The sequence below is a fragment of the Callorhinus ursinus genome, unplaced genomic scaffold (assembly GCF_003265705.2).
Source record: "Callorhinus ursinus isolate GAN/ISIS: 27379988/994484 unplaced genomic scaffold, GSC_fseal_2.0 scaffold3, whole genome shotgun sequence".
In the NCBI taxonomy this organism is placed as follows: Eukaryota; Metazoa; Chordata; class Mammalia; order Carnivora; family Otariidae; genus Callorhinus; species Callorhinus ursinus.
This window is the reverse complement of record NW_027397065.1, coordinates 43,837,457-43,857,222: the sequence shown is the minus strand read 5'-3', so window position 1 is coordinate 43,857,222 and position 19,766 is coordinate 43,837,457. Positions and strand designations below refer to the sequence as shown.

At 39.4% G+C, this 19,766-nt stretch overlaps 1 protein-coding gene across 4 annotated transcripts in view; it reads right to left on the bottom strand.

Annotated features, from left to right (window-relative positions):
- The window catches only part of EBF1 (EBF transcription factor 1), a 393,384-nt gene that overhangs the window by 96,727 nt on the left and 276,891 nt on the right, over positions 1-19,766 (bottom strand). For 2 of the 4 annotated variants that reach the window (XM_025867126.2, XM_073890484.1), the window contains exon 9: positions 2,929-3,062. In XM_025867126.2, the coding sequence (XP_025722911.1) occupies positions 2,929-3,062 (134 nt within the window). The remainder of the gene's footprint in view (positions 1-2,928; positions 3,063-19,766) is intronic. The other 2 variants (XM_025867125.2, XM_025867124.2) reach the window with 1 other exon arrangement.

The following is a 19,766-nucleotide window of genomic DNA, read 5'->3' as shown; positions in this document are numbered from 1 at the left end:
CCTCTCTTATGTGTCCATTCACCCTCTCAGTAACTTGGGCTTTTATTTCCTTTGTAAAAATAGCCATTGTAGGATAAATGCCATCTCTAGCACTATCTGTGTGATGATGGGCAAGTTTCTTAACCTCTCTGATGTTAGGTTTACTCACATGTATCTAATACAGGGCTATCATGAAGATCAAATAAAATAATACACACAAAGTGCTTATGCATGATAAACCCTTCATAAACATGAGTTATTTCTCAATTTCTCATTACTATACAATGGGTTTTTGGACTTGAAGCAGTACTAAATTCTCTCCCTCCACTAAAAGGAAGAGAAAATCATGTCTGTCAAATAGTATGTATGAAAATCTAAATATATAAATAGTTTAGAATATTTATAAGAAGTTCACCTCTGCAAGGCTCATTTTTCTGAATGTTAAGACTATTATAATAACAACACAAAGCAAAATCTTCCACTCAGATTTTGTGTATAAATTCTATTGTGGCAGAGGATTTACTTCTTATGGCAGAGGATTTACTTATTTTAAATAAGTAAATTGTGGCAGAGGATTTACTTATTTTAAAATAATATCTAATTTTGGAAACTACCTGGTAGGTTTCCACCAGGGAAGGGTCATCGTTGATTTATGACATAATCACACATGGGAGCAGTTTGGGAGGAGGAGGTGGGTAAAGAAGGAGCATGTATCCCCCCACCCTCAGCACCTAGCTGAACCCACTGGGATTCATTGTGAGGGGCTTCTGGTACATGCAAGCCGGTGGCAACGGGGGGCCTGAGGAAAGACGAGGACAAAGGTGTAGCCTTACTGGGTTATTTTTTTTCATGACTTACGTTGATTTTGTTACATGGAAACAGATCCTTTGAAGCAATTTGGAAGAGGGTAAATTAGAATTCAATCTTCCTTACCTGTTCCCAAAACAGGGCAAGAATGTGGGGGAACAGAGAGGAAACACAAGGACCTTGACTAGGAGCGATGTGGAGGTACAAATTAATGATTTCCTGATAGATCAAAGCCCTTGTTCCATAACCAATGTAGTGTTGGGCAAAGAGAGACACAAAGTTTTAAAGGAACCTGCAGACTAACCCACCTTATTCTCAGAGGTTTAGTAAGACTTCCTGCCAATTCTGAATCCCACTTCTCAGGCCTCACTTCAGTAATATGGAGCAAGAAGTCCATATTATATTTACTCTTCCCCTCTCCCAACTTGCATGATAAGCAACAGAATGAGGGATAGAAAGGGATGGATATATAGCCCACAAGATCTGAGAGAAGCTGTCCTTGTGAGGACTGCCGTCTCCAGCAGGGATAAAGACACCAGACTGGTGGCAAAATATGCCATGTATGTGATGCTTCTAATTTTACAACCCAATGGTTCCAACAAAGAATGGGGTGCAGTCAGCAGCATGAGCTCAGGCCACCTTCCATGCCTGGGATGATCCATCCAACTTGGACAACAATTAGTTCGGTGTACTGAGAAGCCCATTTCTGATTCAGTTTTACGAGAGCTTTGATTCTCTGGCCAAGTGCAAGCCGCTAGTTGGTGGCCTGGGAAACACAAGCAGCACAGGCTGGTCTGAGTGGGTTCCTGGCAGTGAAAAGTGCACATAGAAGGTTTAAAAAGAATGAAAGCCTCTGCTTTAGGAAGGTAAACATACTCAGCGATCAGTCTTAACTCTCTGCTTACCTCTGTGGCCCACTTAGAGAAAAGACACAGAATATCTGGATGGTCTGAACAGAGGTGTTAGGGGAGGACAGCTAGACATTGAAATAAAAAATTGGAGCTCTAGCTTCAGTTCTGCTACTGACTTCTCTGTGTGGCTGGCTACACACATATGATCCACACGCCATGGGCTCTGGACAGCTGCTTTGGGGTTCTGTAAGCATATACCTCCAAGCTTTAGTATCTTTATCAAGAACACATACATGCTAAGTGTATTTACCCCATGGTATAGAGGGAAGGATTGGCATGATCTGTGTCAAGAGCTGAGCACAGTGCCTAGTGTACAGTAAGTCCCAAGAAAGCTTAGTGATTCACACAACTGCTTATAAAACAAGTGGGATGAATGAACTCAGTAGTACCTTATAGCCCTAACATGGATTTTATTCTAAACTTTGGGAAAGTGAAAGAGAAGGGGCTCTGGCATGCTGGATAAGAAATGTAGGCTCAGAATACAGAAAGAAAACAAAGGCAAGTTTTCCATGGCATCTATACAACAGTGATGTTTGTGTTTTATAATCTTGAGCTAACGGTAACGGATTATTGCCAGGCAGGTCAACTGGCAGGTTAAAATAGTGATCACAGTGCTTAGAAAGCACCACGCACACAGAACAAAGTCATTTTCATGTGGTTGGGGTCACATACTAAGATGCTGGTGACCTGTAAATTCTTAGGGCTGGAAAAAGCCTTTGGTTCTTCGAGGTTGCCCTGGTAAATCCTTCACCCTTGGATGAAGAATCACTGAATAAGTCAAGAACCACCCACACCTGTATTATTACTGTCATAGGCATGGTGCTCCTTGAAGATGGGCCTCCCGTACACCCCATCTACAACTATTCATAGATTACTACCTTGTTAAGGTTTGAACAGGGTTTTTCCTATATATTTGGTGACTCTGCATCTCCTTTCCAATTCCCAATATACAATAGGACCTCCACACCTTGGCTAGCGTAAGAGGACAAATGACAAAACAGAAGATCCCCTGGTGCTTACAGGGCAGAGGATGGAAATCATTCCAGTAGAAAGTGGTGCCTCCAGGTATACCCAACCCATGTCTCCTGGTTTCCCGGAGTTCTGCAGACTAGAGCTGGCCCACCCAGGGTGGCACCACGAAATTCTACACACACTCTATTAGAAATTCAAGTGTAGACAGTATCCTCAACTAGACCAACCTATTAGATATTAATGTTCAGACAACACCTACCTCACTCCAGACCAGCATGGTACCGAATATGACCTGTAACCCATCAAAGAAATTGTCCCCTATGATGATCACAGTCGCACCTCCCGTCGTCCATCCTTCACTCGGGCTGATGGCTTTGATACAGGGAGTAGCTGCTTTTCAATACACATGAAAAAGAGAAGGAGTCTGCTGTTAGAACCAAACTTTAATGATGGAGACTTGAGAAAAAGAAAAAAAATATCTTTTATCTTTTCACTAACAGAAAGTCCCCCAAGATCTCAGCATTTCCTAGCTGCTTTAGGATCTGAAACCTAAGGGTGCGATTTCAGTTTTAAAAGCATTTGTTTCATTGTTTCTATTGACATACATATATTTTACCCAATCATTTTGAAACCTGAAATTTTATGAAATAAAACCCAGAAGCAAAATTTAATTTATGAGATGCTAAAGATAAAAAAAAATGGGTGGCTTTTTGGGACACATTGGAAATCTTATCGAATTGCTTCATAATTAAACATACTTCCTGAAAAGAAAATCGATAGATTTTTAGATAAGCATTTCTCTCCAAAAGGAAGTGAGAAAGAAAGGAGACCAGAGCAAGAAAATATTCTTGCTCCATGCCTTCTATCTGTAACACTAACACAGCAACATTTCTCATTAGAAATCATTAAGATTTTTTTCAACAAATGTCATGGATCCCATTTTATAGATGTAAAGTATACAGGTCACTCCGGGTGAATTATGTAACTAAATAGCTGAGTCAGGGCTGAACCACAGAAAAGTCCCATGACCTTTGCTTTGTTGCCATTCCCAGGCATAAAACTCTAGAATGGACTTCTTAAAAATTTCGTATCTCTTCTCTTTCCATTACAAATGGCCCTTGGAGATGGGAAATAATTTGCAAATACCATGATTCTAAACAGACTGGGGGTAGCTTGCCTGGCGAGCATGGCATACTTTCAACAGAATTGTTAGGCAAAGATGTTAGGCATAAATTGTAGGATTATGTTTTTGAAATGTCTGAGAGGGCACCAAGGAATTTTAACTCCACAATGCCATGTTGTTGTTCTCATGATTACTTTTATGAACAAGAACAAAGCAAAATTCTAAAGCAAGGGAGATATTGCACAAGGAGAGGAAACGAGATCCTTCTCTTTAATAAAAAGTTTATTAAGTATCCAAGACTGACTTTCCAAATATTGAAGCCAATGAGAGCACCAGTTAATTTTAACGGGAAAAAGCTGGAAAAAAAACTACTGGACTTTGTCAAATTTGGCAAAATGGCATGCTTTAACTTTTGCAAGAAGAGAAGAAAATACTAAGCCCAGCCCGGTGGGACCATTGTTCACGTGCCACCACACAAACAAGTAGAATGGATTTGATTTTGATTCAAATTCATCTTATAAAATAGCACAGAGAAATTAGGAAATATCCAAACTAAACATTTCATGTTGGCTGAACTCATAGTAATACATTTACAACCAAAACTGGGCAGTTCAGATGCCTTTTCTCTCCTTCACTTTCTCCCAAAAACAAAATAATTAATCAAGAAAATGTAAATGATTCATGACTTGAAAATTCTTGTCCAATTTTTAACACACATAAAAGTTGTGATCAATGCTCCACAGGCACAGGACTTTTTCTTAAGCAGAATTTTTCTTTAAAAAGTAAAGAAGTTTAAAAAATAAATAAATAAATAAAAAGTAAAGATGTTTAAATGCATGCTTGAGTATTCCCAAACCAATGGCAGAATATGATGCATGATTTCAAGAAATTTGTAAGAGAAATCAAGTACATTTAACAACTATGTAGAATTCCTAAAATAAAAGCAGTTCAGAAACATTCTAGTTAATGTCTCAAAATCTCAATTCTTAATTTCGAACTGAGTACTTAGTTGCTAAAGTAGAATAGAAAGAGTGCCGTATCTCCAGATACTTCTGAGAATAGGATCTTGGTTTAACTGAACTGGTCTTCAAAGAGTCCTGCCTAGTGGCAAAGTGTGAAATCCAATGGCATCATTAAATGCTGACCCTGTGACTACCCTCATAAACAACAAAAGAGTCTTGATGTTTATTATCTGTATTAGCTTTCTTTTAATTTTTAAAATTTTATTTTTATAATCATACAAATTTCTTTAGATAAGTAACTTTCTCTAGATATTTCTTTAAATAAGTAGGGACTCCTCCAGGCTTACTTATCATTGAACAAAAGGCGGCAGAACGGTGTTGGTGTATCTTTGAGAGACTCTCCAACAGTAAAGATATTCTGATAGCATGGTCAAGCTGGTTTTGGCCTTAATCCCCTCCCGCTTCTTTCAATTTGTTATTTGTAAGATAAAGAAGGCATGTAAATGCATATGTGTGTGTGTGCGTGCGCACGTGCGCGCGCTTTCACACGCTTTCTAAAGAAAGTGATAATGTTTTCAAATTCTGTGAGCAACCAACCAGAAACAAAGTTAACTGTCAACTCGCCAGAGGAAAGAAAGATCATCAAGCTTCCAGAGATAAGCTGGTAAGGAGACAATATGTGACATCATCTTTGTAACTTTTAGAGAAAAGAACCCTTGAAGGAAGTACTTCAAGAAAAGAGTGACACATCCCTCGATGGATCCTACCTCTATACTCAACCATCCATTATCCTCGCTTAGAGGCTAGATGCCATTCTTAGAGCAAGGAAGTCATGCAGACCTTTCTAAAGTTGGGCTTCAAAACATTCTAAAGGTGCTTCTATACTCTGTGTGTCATAGCAGTCTTAAGAGGAAGCTCTGTGGTATTTCCCCACTGGGAAGTCTGGAAAATAGGTAAAGGACTCATGGACTCTTCCACTGAGAAAGAGAGATGGGGAAGGGATGTTATGGCACTTAGTGCCCGGAAGTCAAAGATGCTAACTATCCAACAATGCATGGGATAGTTCCCCCCAAACGAAGAACTCTAAAATGTCAAGAATGGTAGAAGACACTGTGACTAGCTAAACAGAGCAGGCCCAGGAGCAGTTGTTAAAAACTCACAGATCCATGCAGGCAAGGCAGAAAACACAGATGAATACAGCAGCTCAGAGTCTCAGAACAAACATGAGATGGATGGCCCCTGAAACTAGGAATTGGGGAAGATCTAGCCACTTGTTCTCCTACACAAATGCAGGCCCAGTGTGGTCCAGGCTTCTGATCTTTTGAAAGAAGCTGAGAACCAGATTTTTATGCAAATTTTCCAATCTTTTAACGCTGGCAACTAATTTAATTTTTTTGAACGTGTAGGCTGTAAGCAAAATATTTATTGGCTAAATTTAACTCCCAGGTCACCACTTTACACTTTTATCCTAGTCACAAACAAACATGCCAGACTAAAAGCAGCCCAGGAAATACTTGCAAGTGTGCCTAAAACTATAGGTACCCAAAAGTTCATTGCAGTATTAACAGTAAAATATTCAAGAGTCTAGGTGCCCCCAATTAGAGAGCGGTTAAATAAATTATGGTATATCCATACTACAGATTATTAGGAGGATCATTAGAATGGATGGAAAAGACTTCTACAAACTGACATGGAAAGATGTCAAAGTATGTTAGTAAGTAAAAAAGCAATAAACAATGTGATCCTGTTTACTTTTAAAAATGACATCTATGAGCCTGTCTGTGCACCTGTGTTTGTGTGTATGTAGTTACATGTGAACAAAGGTCTGGAAGGATGTACACCCACTGTCCCCAGGGGGTCCATATGAAATAGTCACTGACTGGAATGGGGCTGAGGGGCAGAGAGACCATTAAATTTTACTCTATAGAAAGTAGTACAGTTTGAATGTTTTCAACGAGCACGCATGAAGGTAATACGTTACGTAATAAAAATTAAATAACAGAGCATTTAATTCTGTAAGAGATAAAGATTGTACTATTTAGAACAAATTGATACTAATTAAAAAAAAAAAAAAAAAGCTCAGCTGTGCTGACTAACAAATCCTGAGCCTCTCCTCTCTCTTCTTTCTGGGTAAGCTTTACTCTGAGGACACTCAGACCACATCTGAAGCAGCCAAGGACTTGTTTTTCTTTCACGCAGGATAGCCAGAGACATGGAGAGGAAGCAAGGAGAGATCATTTTTAATAGTCACAGTGGATATGTTCAGTAGAATTTGAAGGTGCAAAGATTTATAAATGAATTCAATTCAGCCCGGGAGTGTAATAATCAATACAATTCTATCTCCATGAAAATATTACGAAATTGGGGAGGGGATTGGATTTGATTAGAATACAAAACCACTTTCACCAGCCAAGTCTTGATTTAATTAATAAAAGATTCTTCTTCACCAGTGAATTTTCACACTCTAGGTAACCACAAGGACAGAGAGCCAATTCCTCGTTCTAAATCTCATTAAAAATAAAAGTTAAAGTTGATGGGTTTTTGCCTTTTTTTTTTACCTCTTCCCCCACCCCCAACAGCTACCAAAGTAGAGGAGATTTTCTTTCCTTCAAACTATGACAATAACATGATTACCCCACCACAGTTTAGCATAATGGCTCTGAAATGCTCGTGGCACATTGCAGAGTTAAAGTGGAAATTATTAGGTAGCTCTTCTTTGTTATAATAATGATCACTCCACAAATAAAAGCTCTTCTCCCAAAGGTACTGCAAGGCACAAAATGCTAATTCTGAAGATTATGTGTGTGCTTTTATTAAATATTACCATGCCCTGCCTGTTTGAGGGCTTCTCTGCTCTGATTGTTTTATGAGTACCCATGTTAATGTCATTCCCATCTTGCTAGCAGCAGGCACACATTTTAGCGTTTGTATGAGAGTTGATCAAAGGCCACGTGCTGGGGGAATTGCTGAGAAAACACGGACAAGCGATAAAAATCTAACAGATTAATTGGTTTAAATTTCATTTCAGGGTGTTGAACTTTGGCTCGGGACTCTAATACTACACCGTGAGTCAGGGCCTAATTACCAGATTTCCAATTTGCTTCTGAACAATGGTCGTGGTGAGTAGAAAAAGAGAGGGAAGAATGAGAAGGAAAAAAAAAAAAAAAAGAAAGAAGGAAGGAAGGAGGGAAAGAAATCGTTCAGCCTCCAGTACATATTTAACGACTAATGTTCTGTGTGTAGACCATCCAGAGCGTTTGTATTTCCTTCCAATAGGCACGGAAGGCAGAAGAAATCACGGACGCCCTCAGTGGTTTAAAATTCCCTGATTTACAGAATCAATGTGACAAGATTCAAGTGCCTGCTCACTCACATCGGAAGCATCAGGCTCTTTATAGCAAGGTGAATTTGTAAGTTAGAATTGCGCCTCAGCCTCCAATAGAAATGATCTATTTCGCTGATAGAAAGCAAGGGCCAGGAAAGCCATGTTTACCTGGGGGTTTATGGGTGGCCTTGGGAATAAGGGTTAATTGAGCTCAGAGGTGCCTGCCCACTGAGGCGAATTAGTGGTGTGTGCAGCTATCAGCAGGGTCCTGGGGCTGCTCTTACTTTTGCTTCTGAAATCTTTGTACGGCGATCAATGCCTCACTTGCTTGGGATAGCTGTGTAGAGGACCTGGGTGCGAGATTTATCATCTCTTATCACAAAAATGGGGCTTTTGTGACAGTTGATGCCCTATTATGGAAGCCTCATTAGAGATGCATTGTTTGGCTCTTTTCTCCATTCCTGTATTTAAATATGCTGGGGAAACAACACTTCCTCAATTGGTAAAATGTATAAATTTAGAAATGTTCTAATCCCCTTCTAAATCTCAAGATAAAATTCCACTAAAATGGATTTTCCAGCTCCATTGTGTATAGCATATGAAAGGATGTAAACTCTCCTCCTCCAGTATTCTGTTAGCCAGAACTCTCTATTAATGTTTCTGTGGAGCAGATAACTGATGCTTACAATGGAGGTGAAGGTGCTGGCACCCACCCTTACTGGCTCCTGAATAAAGACAGAAAGATGCAATTATGTTAAGTTGATTTAAATTTCAGAGTACTACAGTATTTGCCAATGGGCCACAGCTCCAGCTGTTCAAATCCCACCTCTCTCACTCACGGCGACCTTGAAGCAGTCACTTAGCCTCTCTAAAGCTCTTACCCTCTCCGAGCCATGGTTCCTGCTCACAGATTTGTGGCAAAATGCAGAACGTGTCTGCTTGTGTTTTGTTGTTTTCCTATGTGCAGGCACAGAGCCTGCTAGTTGCTGCTATAAGAATGACTGCTATCACTAGTTCCCCACAAGCCAGAGTTTATTCACTAGAATACCCAACAGTCTCATCATTGCAGATGTAGTTTATTGTAAAACTTTCCTAGGCACTTCCAATCCAGTGACTTGTTAGCCTAGCCAGCTAAATTTACTGAGGAGGTGGACGTGGCATCAGTCCCTCCAAGGTAGGATTTTTTTTTCTAAGGCTCTCATTTGCCTGGAATGAATATTAATGACGATCTTTTCTGAAATAAGGAACTGACTTTACTGTCATTGTCCCAAATTTTTGAGACTTGTGGAATCCATGAGCTCAGCCCATTTCTATGGGATACCTCTGACCTCATATAATCTCAGGCCCTTATCCCTGTATCTATTTGATTTTGGTGAAGTTGTGCTTGAGAGCAGTCTTGTTCCAGAGAGTGATAGGGACACAAAGTACTCTTCCTTGGACTCAATGCACAGATATCTGCCCTTCGTGTTAAGTCAAAACAATCATTCTTGCTGCATTTTTTAACCGAAATGATGACTTCCCTGGCTATCCCTGGATCAGCAACACCAACACCTGCATTCTTTGATCCTGACAGTTGGCAGCTACCGGCCAGGAAGGAGGGCAAGCAGGTCGGCCCCTAGTGGGAAGACTGACCCTCTGTATTTTCACCATGTGCAGGATGTGAATCTATTCTGGATTCACCAACCTTCCAACTGAATGCCTGGGAAACCAACAGCAGTTATAGTGCCTGACCTGAACCCTAGCACCAGCATGTGCAAACTTCCCTTTCACAATGCTAACTGCACCACAGACCCCTAGCCAGCTAATAAACAAATAAATAAACATAGCTCTTGAATACAAATAAACAAATAAATAAAGCTCTTGAATTACTAGATTTAGTTCTGCCTTCCTTTATTTTTTTTCAGTAATTGCTTTATGCAGTTAAGCATTTTATTGTTTATTAGGGTTTTCATTTTGTTTTGTTATTGGTCTGCATTTATTGCCCCATCCACTAGCATATCTAGATATTACTTTGCAAAGAATAATATATTACATATGCAAAGAGATTCTGCCTGTGTGTGTGTGTGTGTGTGTGTGTGTGTGTGGCACTTTGAAGAGAAATGTAACCCATGATACAGAGATTTCTCAATACCAGATGCAATTAAATCTATTAAATATTAAATGAGGAGATTGAGAATTTCAAGTGTTTTTCATCCTTTATTCCAAAATGACTTTATTTGGCAAAGCCCCTCGCTTTGACAACATTAATGGCTCTCATAGAAAAGGAGAAAAGGAAAAATTCATAGTTGGTAGATGGAAATGTAGACCTAACATCCATCTACATTAATGGAGAGTTACCCTAATGCGCATATCTAGGTGTATCTCAATTTAGCGAAGTTCCAAACTATGCCATTTGCTAAATGCAGAGCCAGCCCAAATTGTATCCGCTTCCTGTTTAATTTGCAGCTTTCTTATTCTATTCTGAATCAGCAAAATTCCTCAACAATCAGTGGACATAGACCCGAGCAAAGGAAGGACAGAAATCTTAGTGCAACGATTGTAATCTGAACATTCGAGGGCAAGAACTTTTCGATTTCTCAGTTTGTCTATCTGAGACCCATAACTCTGTGCAGGATCAGTACACAGGGTTATTTAACACTTTAGCAGTGAAAAATCTTGACATTTTGATGTACCTGTAACTTCTAAATTGCACTTGAAAGACCTGTTGAAGGCTTTTTGATTCAATGGCACGCAACACAGCATTGTTTTATAATATGCAAAAATTGTTTCTTAACACTTCGGAAGCTCAGAATTTTATAACTCAAGGAGGTGAGAATGTGCTGTTTTCCACTTCATGTTTGCTCTGCCAAATCCAAAATTAAAATGTACAAAATATTAATCCTACAACAACCAACGGCAAATATTGCCACTGGTTTTTTTTTTCTTTTCTTTTTTTCTCTTGTTCTATGATCATCAGCCACACCGTTGAAAAAAAATTATCGTGGAAGGTGGGAGAATCCTCAAAATGAATTATTCATGGATCCAACTGTGATATTTGTTGCAACAATAGTAAATTCACTTGCCTCTGATTATACAATAAGTAAATAACTCTTTTCTTCCTGAGAAGAACTTTCATGCACAAAATTATTTTTAGCCCAATTCTCCTTATTATCATGTTGTAAGAAAAGTTCTAGATGTGAAAGCTAGGGAAGAAAGGGAAATGAAAATAACTTTCCAAAAATGGACAGCCAATATTGTGAAAAGAGGAAACAATTTTCAGGTTAAAAAAAAAAAAAAACATGGAAGTGCTTCTTCAAGGAATACTCAAGTCTTTATTCACAGGCAATCTTCCTGGGCCTGGAAAATCATAAAGTCAAATATGAGCAAGTCTAGTGGAAAATCTGTGATGTTAATCTTGGCTAGAGTCGTATTTTTAACAGGCCTTGAATGTGTGTGCCGGATTATCCAGATGGTCATACAGGAATCGGCCTGATAGGATTAAACCTTTATGCTGAACTCTGTTCCATCTGTTCGCCAAGGTTTGCCTTTCCTTATCTGAATATGAATTTTTAGCCTCCTTGTGTCTGGGAGCCGGACTAAATTCAACATTGAAAACATAACTGTGGGCAGATAATTTAACATTTCATTAGTTAGTCTCAGTTGATATCAGCTTGGTCTTTTTCTAGAGAACATTTTTGCAAAGAATTTTCCTAAGAAGGAATTTAAAACTATGTAGGCTCTTTTGTCATTGTTGCTAGAGGGTTTATTTAGTCTTTCTCCTCCTATTGAATTCTAGGATTCATTCAATACACTGTCATAACACGGGTTTACACTGATATTTGCCCATAAAGATCGAAAAGGAAGACTTTGGTATCTTCTCTGCAGAATCTGACTATGAAAAAAGACAAGACACACTTCCGAATGAATGAATGATCCAAGCAGAATATATTCATGTATGGTTTTTTTTTTCCATTACAAGAAGATTGGTATTCGTCATCATTTGATAAAATTAGCTACCACAGCCATTTCTAACATTTTACTAGGATTTCTATGTTTTTAAGGAGGCTTTTTTAGGGGCAGGGGTTTATAACTCAGAACTTCATCTTGAATGAAACAGTCTAATGTTTATTTTGCCCTTCTGTGCATACATCCCCAGAAGAGGTGAAGATACTTATTTTTCAGCTGGAAAAGTTGGCTGGGGCAAGTTTCAGGACAGAGGCCAGTAAGTAACCAGTAAGCCAGAGCCTGATAGATGGTTCTGGGGTTTCCAACCCTGTGACAAAGGAAAAGGGAGGGCTGTGACTGCTGGGCTCAGCGAAGCAAACAACATGCAAATGAATGAATAAGTGGTGTAAAAGAAGGATCTTTTAGAATCCTCCTTTGTGGCTGGTTGGCAATGTGATCATTAGATGCGCTCAACGTAGGTTTGTGATGGAAACGTAAGAGACTGCAGCCCACGGAGCTTGATTCTTAAAATGTAAGATCCCTCTAGCAGTCTACGAGGGCTCCAGCACTTTCCATGATCCCCCTTAGTAACATTGGCTCTTGGCTCTATGCCCATACGAATGGCAGGGGCCAGCAGCTCATCAAAAAATTCAGGCTTTTCCATACACAGGTCTAGTTATTATGTTTACACAGTACCCTTAACTGGACAGCCAGAGGGCAGAGAGCAGTGAAACTTTGCATTTGAGCTTAAGGTGACTTATGTATATTGGTGCAAATGTACATATAACATCTTATAAAACATATGCCTTTGGCATATGTTTTTGGCAAGAATTGTAGTCGGGTGATAAAAGGTGGCTCCCTTTCAGGAAGCAGCTGATCCTAAGTGATGAAGCTCACTATAAGTAATCTCTTGTACGATGAACACAGAGCCCTAGTGTCTATTCGTCACATTTTATTGTAAACGAGGACACTGGATGTTCAATCTCATTACTGAAATCTGCTTTGCTCAATACGGCAGTCACTAGCCATATGCTACTACTGAAATTTAATTTTTAATTACCTAAAATTAAATAAAAATAGAAATTATTTCTTGGTCATACTAGCCACATTTCAAGTAGTCAAGAGCTACATGTGACTAGTGACTATCACCTCAGAAAGCACAGAGATAGAACATTCCCATCTTCACAGAAAGTTGTATTGAACAACATTGATCTAAGGATCAAGTTTAAATAACTGAGCCTGTAATTGATAAAGAACAATCAGAGCCACCGTTTAGGAGGAACCATCCATATACCAGGAACTGTGCTAGGAATAATCAATCTCTAATCCCTTCAACAATGATCACAAAATCAAATGTTCACAGAGCCAAGCAAGAAAGTCAGTAAATCAAGTGGGCTAGGGACAACACAGTGGGAGAGGGGCAGACTGTGCCTAACCATAGCGTAGTATGTGCCCTACCCAAAAGGGACACAACTTCTCGGTTTAACCTAAGTGTTGCCATTTGAAAATGTGGGTCCAACACCAGCAGCTCTTCTGAATATAAAGAGAATTTGCAAATCTTATTTTTAGGTAAAATCTCTTTATTTTTTATTGTAAAGCAACAAATACAAAGCTTCTTAAAGCACCATGCAAACCAAACCTAAACATGGCTTAGAGCTAGATTCAGTCCATGATCTGATCCAAGGGCCCAGAATCACCTTGTAGTTATTAATTTCTGCAACTACACAACTAATACTGCCACTGACTCATCAAACAATAAACCCAAACCACAACCACTGCCAATTCTGCTTCTGATTGTTAAAGGCCTCTCCCATAACAACATAAAAGTCCCCAGCTAGCCTACCTCTGCTATGTAGAAGGTTTTCTATAAGCAGTTTGAGAGACGAGCTCTCAGCTCCTGAAGGATTTCTACTGTCATCATGCAAGACAGCATAGACAGTGACTTTTTAAGGAAACTGTGTTTTGAATGTGAGCAGCATCTCAAAATCAACCTTGCCCAACCTTTAGTAATGCACAACTCCTGCTCTGTGCTTTTCAGAATAGTAATGCTTATATTTCTCTTCATGACCAAGGCTGCTACTATTCATGTATTTGCCTGAATTTTTATTTTTGAGAGCCTTATCATTTTGAGCCAGTTTCCTCTCCTCCCTGACACATTCAGTGATGCTGCACTCCAGTATTTGTTATAGCCCAGATGTTTCCGTGGTGATGATCAGTGACGTCACAAGCACCAGAACGTGTATCACCAAATGTATCCAGACAGAGGAGCAGAGTGGGACATACTGACTGACTCAACTTCCTCAAAAATTACTCTTTGGAGTCTGGGCTGTTCAATCCGGACGGCAAAGAGCAAACACTCACACTTGCCTGTTTGTAATTCATTTCTACTATCAGGTTATTAATTATGTGCTAAATCTCATCTACATACCAAAAACCCAGATTAACCTTCCTCAAATGCCAGCTTTCAAAATGTTACTGCTCTGCTCGAAAGCTTTCCGTTGTTTCCCCTTAGCCTATGGGATCAAGTCTACCCTCGTGAGTCTGGCCAATTCTCCCCTTCCAATCTCACACTCCATCTCTCCCAAACTGGAAGCAGGACTTGGCAACAGTTGGGACCAATGGCTCTGGATTCAGAAGGCCTCAGCTCACATTACAGCTTCACTTGGGCAAATTACTTTCCTTAAGCCTCAGTTTCTATCACTTTAATTGGAGATAATTATAAGAGAACCCATCTCATGAGGTTGTTGTGAGGTTTAAGTAAGTTAATCCAGCTGTACAGAGTTCTGCATGGAGCAAGCCATGAATAAATGTGAGATAGAGTGAAAAAGGTGAGATGTTGCAGGAGAAGGAGTAGGAATATAAGGAAAAAGAAAATGAAGATGAGGATGACAGGCTCTCCAAATTCCAAACATGCTTTGCACATTCCCACCATTTCTTTTTCAGGAAGGTTCTACCCAAACAGTACTGTATCATAAAGACTGGTCTTCTGCATGAAATGGTCTTTTCCTAGCCCAGGCTACAAAATACTCTTCAGTGAACTTCTTCATGTCTTCCCCATTCATTGGTCACAAGCTGCACTTTCCCTTGAACTTTTATCTTAATATGTATGGATGTGTATAGCTGGTACTCTACATATGTATGCATTATCAACCCAACAGTCAACACATGCCCTGCAGGCAGGGCCTTCATTCATTCACAAACTGGAGAGAGAGTGCTCTACACTTAACCAATACCTGACAATTAACTAGCATTGTTAAGTCTTCAAAGGGTTTGCCCATTCATTATCTCGATTATTCTTAATGTCCACCCTGAGGAGCAGGCAAGCAGGTGTTATTCTAAATTCCGCTTTACAGATGAGGTACCTGAATTTGAGAGACTCTCTTGAACTTGAGACTTTGAGAGTCCACACTGGTTGATAAAATCAAATATTTAAAACACCCAAACTACCCTTCAATTTTGGTATTTATCAGAAATTTCTGCTCAGTTTGGCTAAAACATTCATTTCAATCATGTAAATACTACAGCCAAAGTCCCATAAAATCCTAGTTGTGCAATTCCTATTCCCAAGATAGAGTGTAGATATTTATTAACTTTACAGAATATTACTACTCTATTTCCAAGCAAAGTTATTTTCCCCCTAAGACTCAGCCCACATATGAATTATAGTAAAATTTCTCTCTACCTTCTTCTATTTCCAAGTTCAAAAAATGGCATCCTAATATAATACCACAGGTGCCAATTTAAACACAGAAACACTGGAAATACTGCCAGGCTTCCAGGCTTAGAAGCGTTTCTATTGTTACAAGTTGGGCTGCTAAACACACAGAGTCTGAACATCAAATACAAGTGTAGCAGCACTATGAGAACTTACATTTTTAAAGTGTAGAGCAGTTCCCCTTAACTTTCATTTTCAACCTGGACATTATCCATCTCAATGGCGTTCATTATAGAATTTTGCACATACAAAGAAAATGATAAAAGTTTACTGGCTAAACAGGTTATCTTAAAATAGTACCTTAATAACATTTCCCCCAACTTGTTTCTTTTTTTCTTTTGAGCAACAAGGATTGAATTCCACAGGTTTTCGCTAACCAAATCAAGAAGAGTTTCTAGGATTCTGCCAAAGTTGAAAGGTAGATTGAAAGGTAGAGGAATCTGAGGTCTGACTTTATTGATTCGTTGCACATAATAGTTACTGGAAGGGCACAGCTGGTTTGATGATTCAGCCAGAAGATTTTAGCAAAGAATGACCAAAACTGTATTTTCCTTCTCTACAAAGAAATGATAAAATACATTGGAACTGCTGGGACAGAGTCCCCTCATCCACAGTCGCACACATAATACACCTAAATACATCTGCCTCAGGCCCCGCACAAAGTAGGTGCTCAGTATCTGTTGGCTTCCCATCTGTGCCCAAAAAGAAACAGACAAAGAATAACAAAGAATTAAAGAAAGTTCTCAATTGGTACCAACCACATAAATTTTAATCATTCTCCTAAATAACAGCCAAAGTCTATTGCTACTTGTACATATGTTACATATGCTCGTCTCTTGAAATTTTTCTTGCTTTGCCCCAAAGTCAATGGGTGAAACCGATGTGTTGAAACCAAAGCTGCCATTGTCTGCACCTCTATTCCCTGTGTTCTCCTGCTGCATGTCTCCCCAGAACTACAGTTGAAGAATGTGGGTTTGAATAACTGGTGTCCTGCTGACTGCAACTGTCAATTAAATAAGCCAGCAACACAGGAGCATATGTTCACATATAAAATATTGATTAATTTCACAGATTGGGATAAAAATATATTAGTACTTGGGTTCCGCTTTCATGCTTAGTGGTCAGATAAGTATTCGTCCAATTCAGATCTATTTCTGCACCCTGTGGGCTCCAGAGTGTTACTTTTGTGTTTCACTTTTCTTTTCCTTCTCTGGTTACCGTCTGGTTTCCCATGTCCGTGCCTCTACTATGACTGACCAGCAGCATACGTTTCAGCAGGATTTTAATTACTAGGCCATCTCCCAGCCAACTTGCCCAAGGCAGACTGACAGACAAGTCCTACAATCCACGTCTCAGATTCTCTCTTGCTCCTCTCCAGGTAAATCTCTTTTTTTTTTTTTTCTGAAGATGCTAAAATCATGCTGATGGAATCATATTCATCTGATAAGGATGATGATCACCTAATTTCTATAAAGTTTCATTTTTGTCCACTGAGTATTTCAGGTTGCAGGGCTGGCACAGGGAGATTAAGATGGAGTGCCTGATAGTGTGACGTGATACCAGGATTTTTTATCTTAACCCAGAAAAGCACCTTCCCATATATCACTGCACATGCCAACTAACAAACCCTGGGGATTTAGCACAGATCTGGCTTTTCAATTTGCCTTTGAGTAACATCGTCAATTTGCTTCAATTGAAGGAGGAATTATATTACATGATCAAATAGCAGAATTTCTCTCCACCTCTGAAGTCCAATGTGAGGAGATTAGCATTGACTAAACAGCAGGAAAGAACAGTGGTGATGATTGCCTTGTGTCAGCTACTTGGAGGTCCAAATGCTACAGATGCAAAAACCGAACCCGTTTTCTATTTGGCCACAGCCAAATCTTTGAAGGATGGCCTCAGTTTCCCTCATTTGCTAAATGGAGAGAATAATAGTAGTGCCCTCCTATGGTGGTTAAGAGTACTAAAAGAGATAATACAAAGGGCTTTAAGCACTGAACCTAATGGGTAGGAAATGCTCAAGGGCCGCTATCATAACAGCAAAACCATCACCACTCAAAACAGTGTCTAAAAGGTAGCACTTTACTGGACAAAGAGTTCTGTTAGCCTGTGGTTAAGAAAGTGCATTGGACCCATATCTCCAAGTCAAAGAGAAACCAACCTACAGGACATTCTCAAAGTTGTTTTTTCAAAAAATGGATCTCAGAACTAGCTCATCTTCCCTATTAGCCCTCACCCAAGCATCTAATACTTTGTCCCCACATGGAATTTGGACACGCTTCTCCCGCTGCCAAAATTGCTCTTTCCTCTTTGCTTGACAAAATGCTACTCATTTGTATTTTAAATTTTAAAAGTGGAGGGGGAGACAAACCATGAGAGACTATGGACTCTGAGAAACAAACAGAGGGTTCTAGAGGGGTGGGGGGTGGGGGGATGGGTTAGCCTGGTGATGGGTATTAAGGAGGGCACGTACTGCATGGAGTACTGGGTGTTATACGCAAACAATGAATCATGGAACACTACATCAAAAACTAATGATGTAATGTATGGTGACTAACATAACATAATAAAATTTAAAAAAAATTTTTTAAAGTGTCCCTGATTCTTCAGACTTGACTGAGTGCCCTTGTTTAAAGCTCTCTTAGCAGTCTGTATTTTTCTTTTATAGTGCTTACCATCATTGCAATTTAAGTAATTCTGAATTAATTATTTTTGTAATTATTTACATAATATTCACACACACACACATACACACACATACACACACACACACACACACATACACACACACACACACAGGACTATATACCTCAAAATGGCAAGAGCTGTCCCTACCTTGTTCACCTCTGTATCCCTATTGCCTAATACAATAGGCAGTCAATCAATAAGCATATGCTAAATAGATGAATGAATGAATGAATGAATGAGGGAATGAAATAGAGAAGAATCATCAGAGTTGTTAGGATATTAAGGAAGTAAACAGAGTAGTTTTAAAGTTGAAAACTCTTTCACTTGTCATTAACAATCATCAGTACATCCACACTGGGCTTCCTAAATGGATAAACAGTGACTTCTTGGAATCTCTTTTCCTAATTTTCCTAGGCTGATCTGGCCCCCAGTCCAGCAGCAGGGACTCTATGCTCTTGGGCGCTAAAATTAGCACCAGTAAGCTCCCCCTACAGTGGGCTCCAATCATGCAAAGGCCCAGGTGGATCTTGCTGACAGATGTTAAGGTTAGAAGGAAGGGTAGCAGCCAGATGAGAAAACAGAGCCACCCCCTTCCGGAGGTACCAGCACTTCCTGTCTTTAGGCCTGGCTGGTTCCTGCCTGCCTACCCCCTCCCCCATGCATCAGTCTCAACACAGTTGCTGCTCTTTCTGTCATTTGAACTCAAATTCTATCTCAGAAATTGATGGGCGATTCTGCCCCTGACAACACAATGTCAGCTTTGCTCAGTGTCCAGCCGATTCCGTATATATTATCATAATGTGCTTCCTGGGTGGACCCTGGCTGATTCTCTCCCTTGACTCAAATCCTCCTTTCCACACTAATTTCTCTCCTCTGACATGTAGACACTACTTGTTTAAAAATAAAAACAGAGTTAACAGCTTGGGAAACATTTTGATTTTTAAAATCCTGCAAGGACAGTAAGTCTATTCTAATGGTAAACTGAACTAAAAAGGTTTTCTTTAAAAGAAAAAAAAACAATATTTGATTCTTAAGAAAAGAAAAATTTGTTTCCCAGGGTCCTACACTGTTTCCTGATGACTTGAAAGAATTATTACTTCCCCAACCCTTAAGCCCTCTAAAACACTTCCCAAACTTCAGTCCTGATTTTGTTGCATCCCAGTACCCCTTACACTATGACCTACTTAATATTAATTCATTAATCTAGCTGCTATTTCTGTTTAGATTGACTTTCTTTTTCTTTAAATTCAGTCTCGCCCTAAGCAATAATAATTGAGATCACGACTTTGGAGTGCTGTGTTTTCGTCTGTTTGCTTGCTTGCTTACTTGCTTATGCATCAAGATAGACATGTAACTA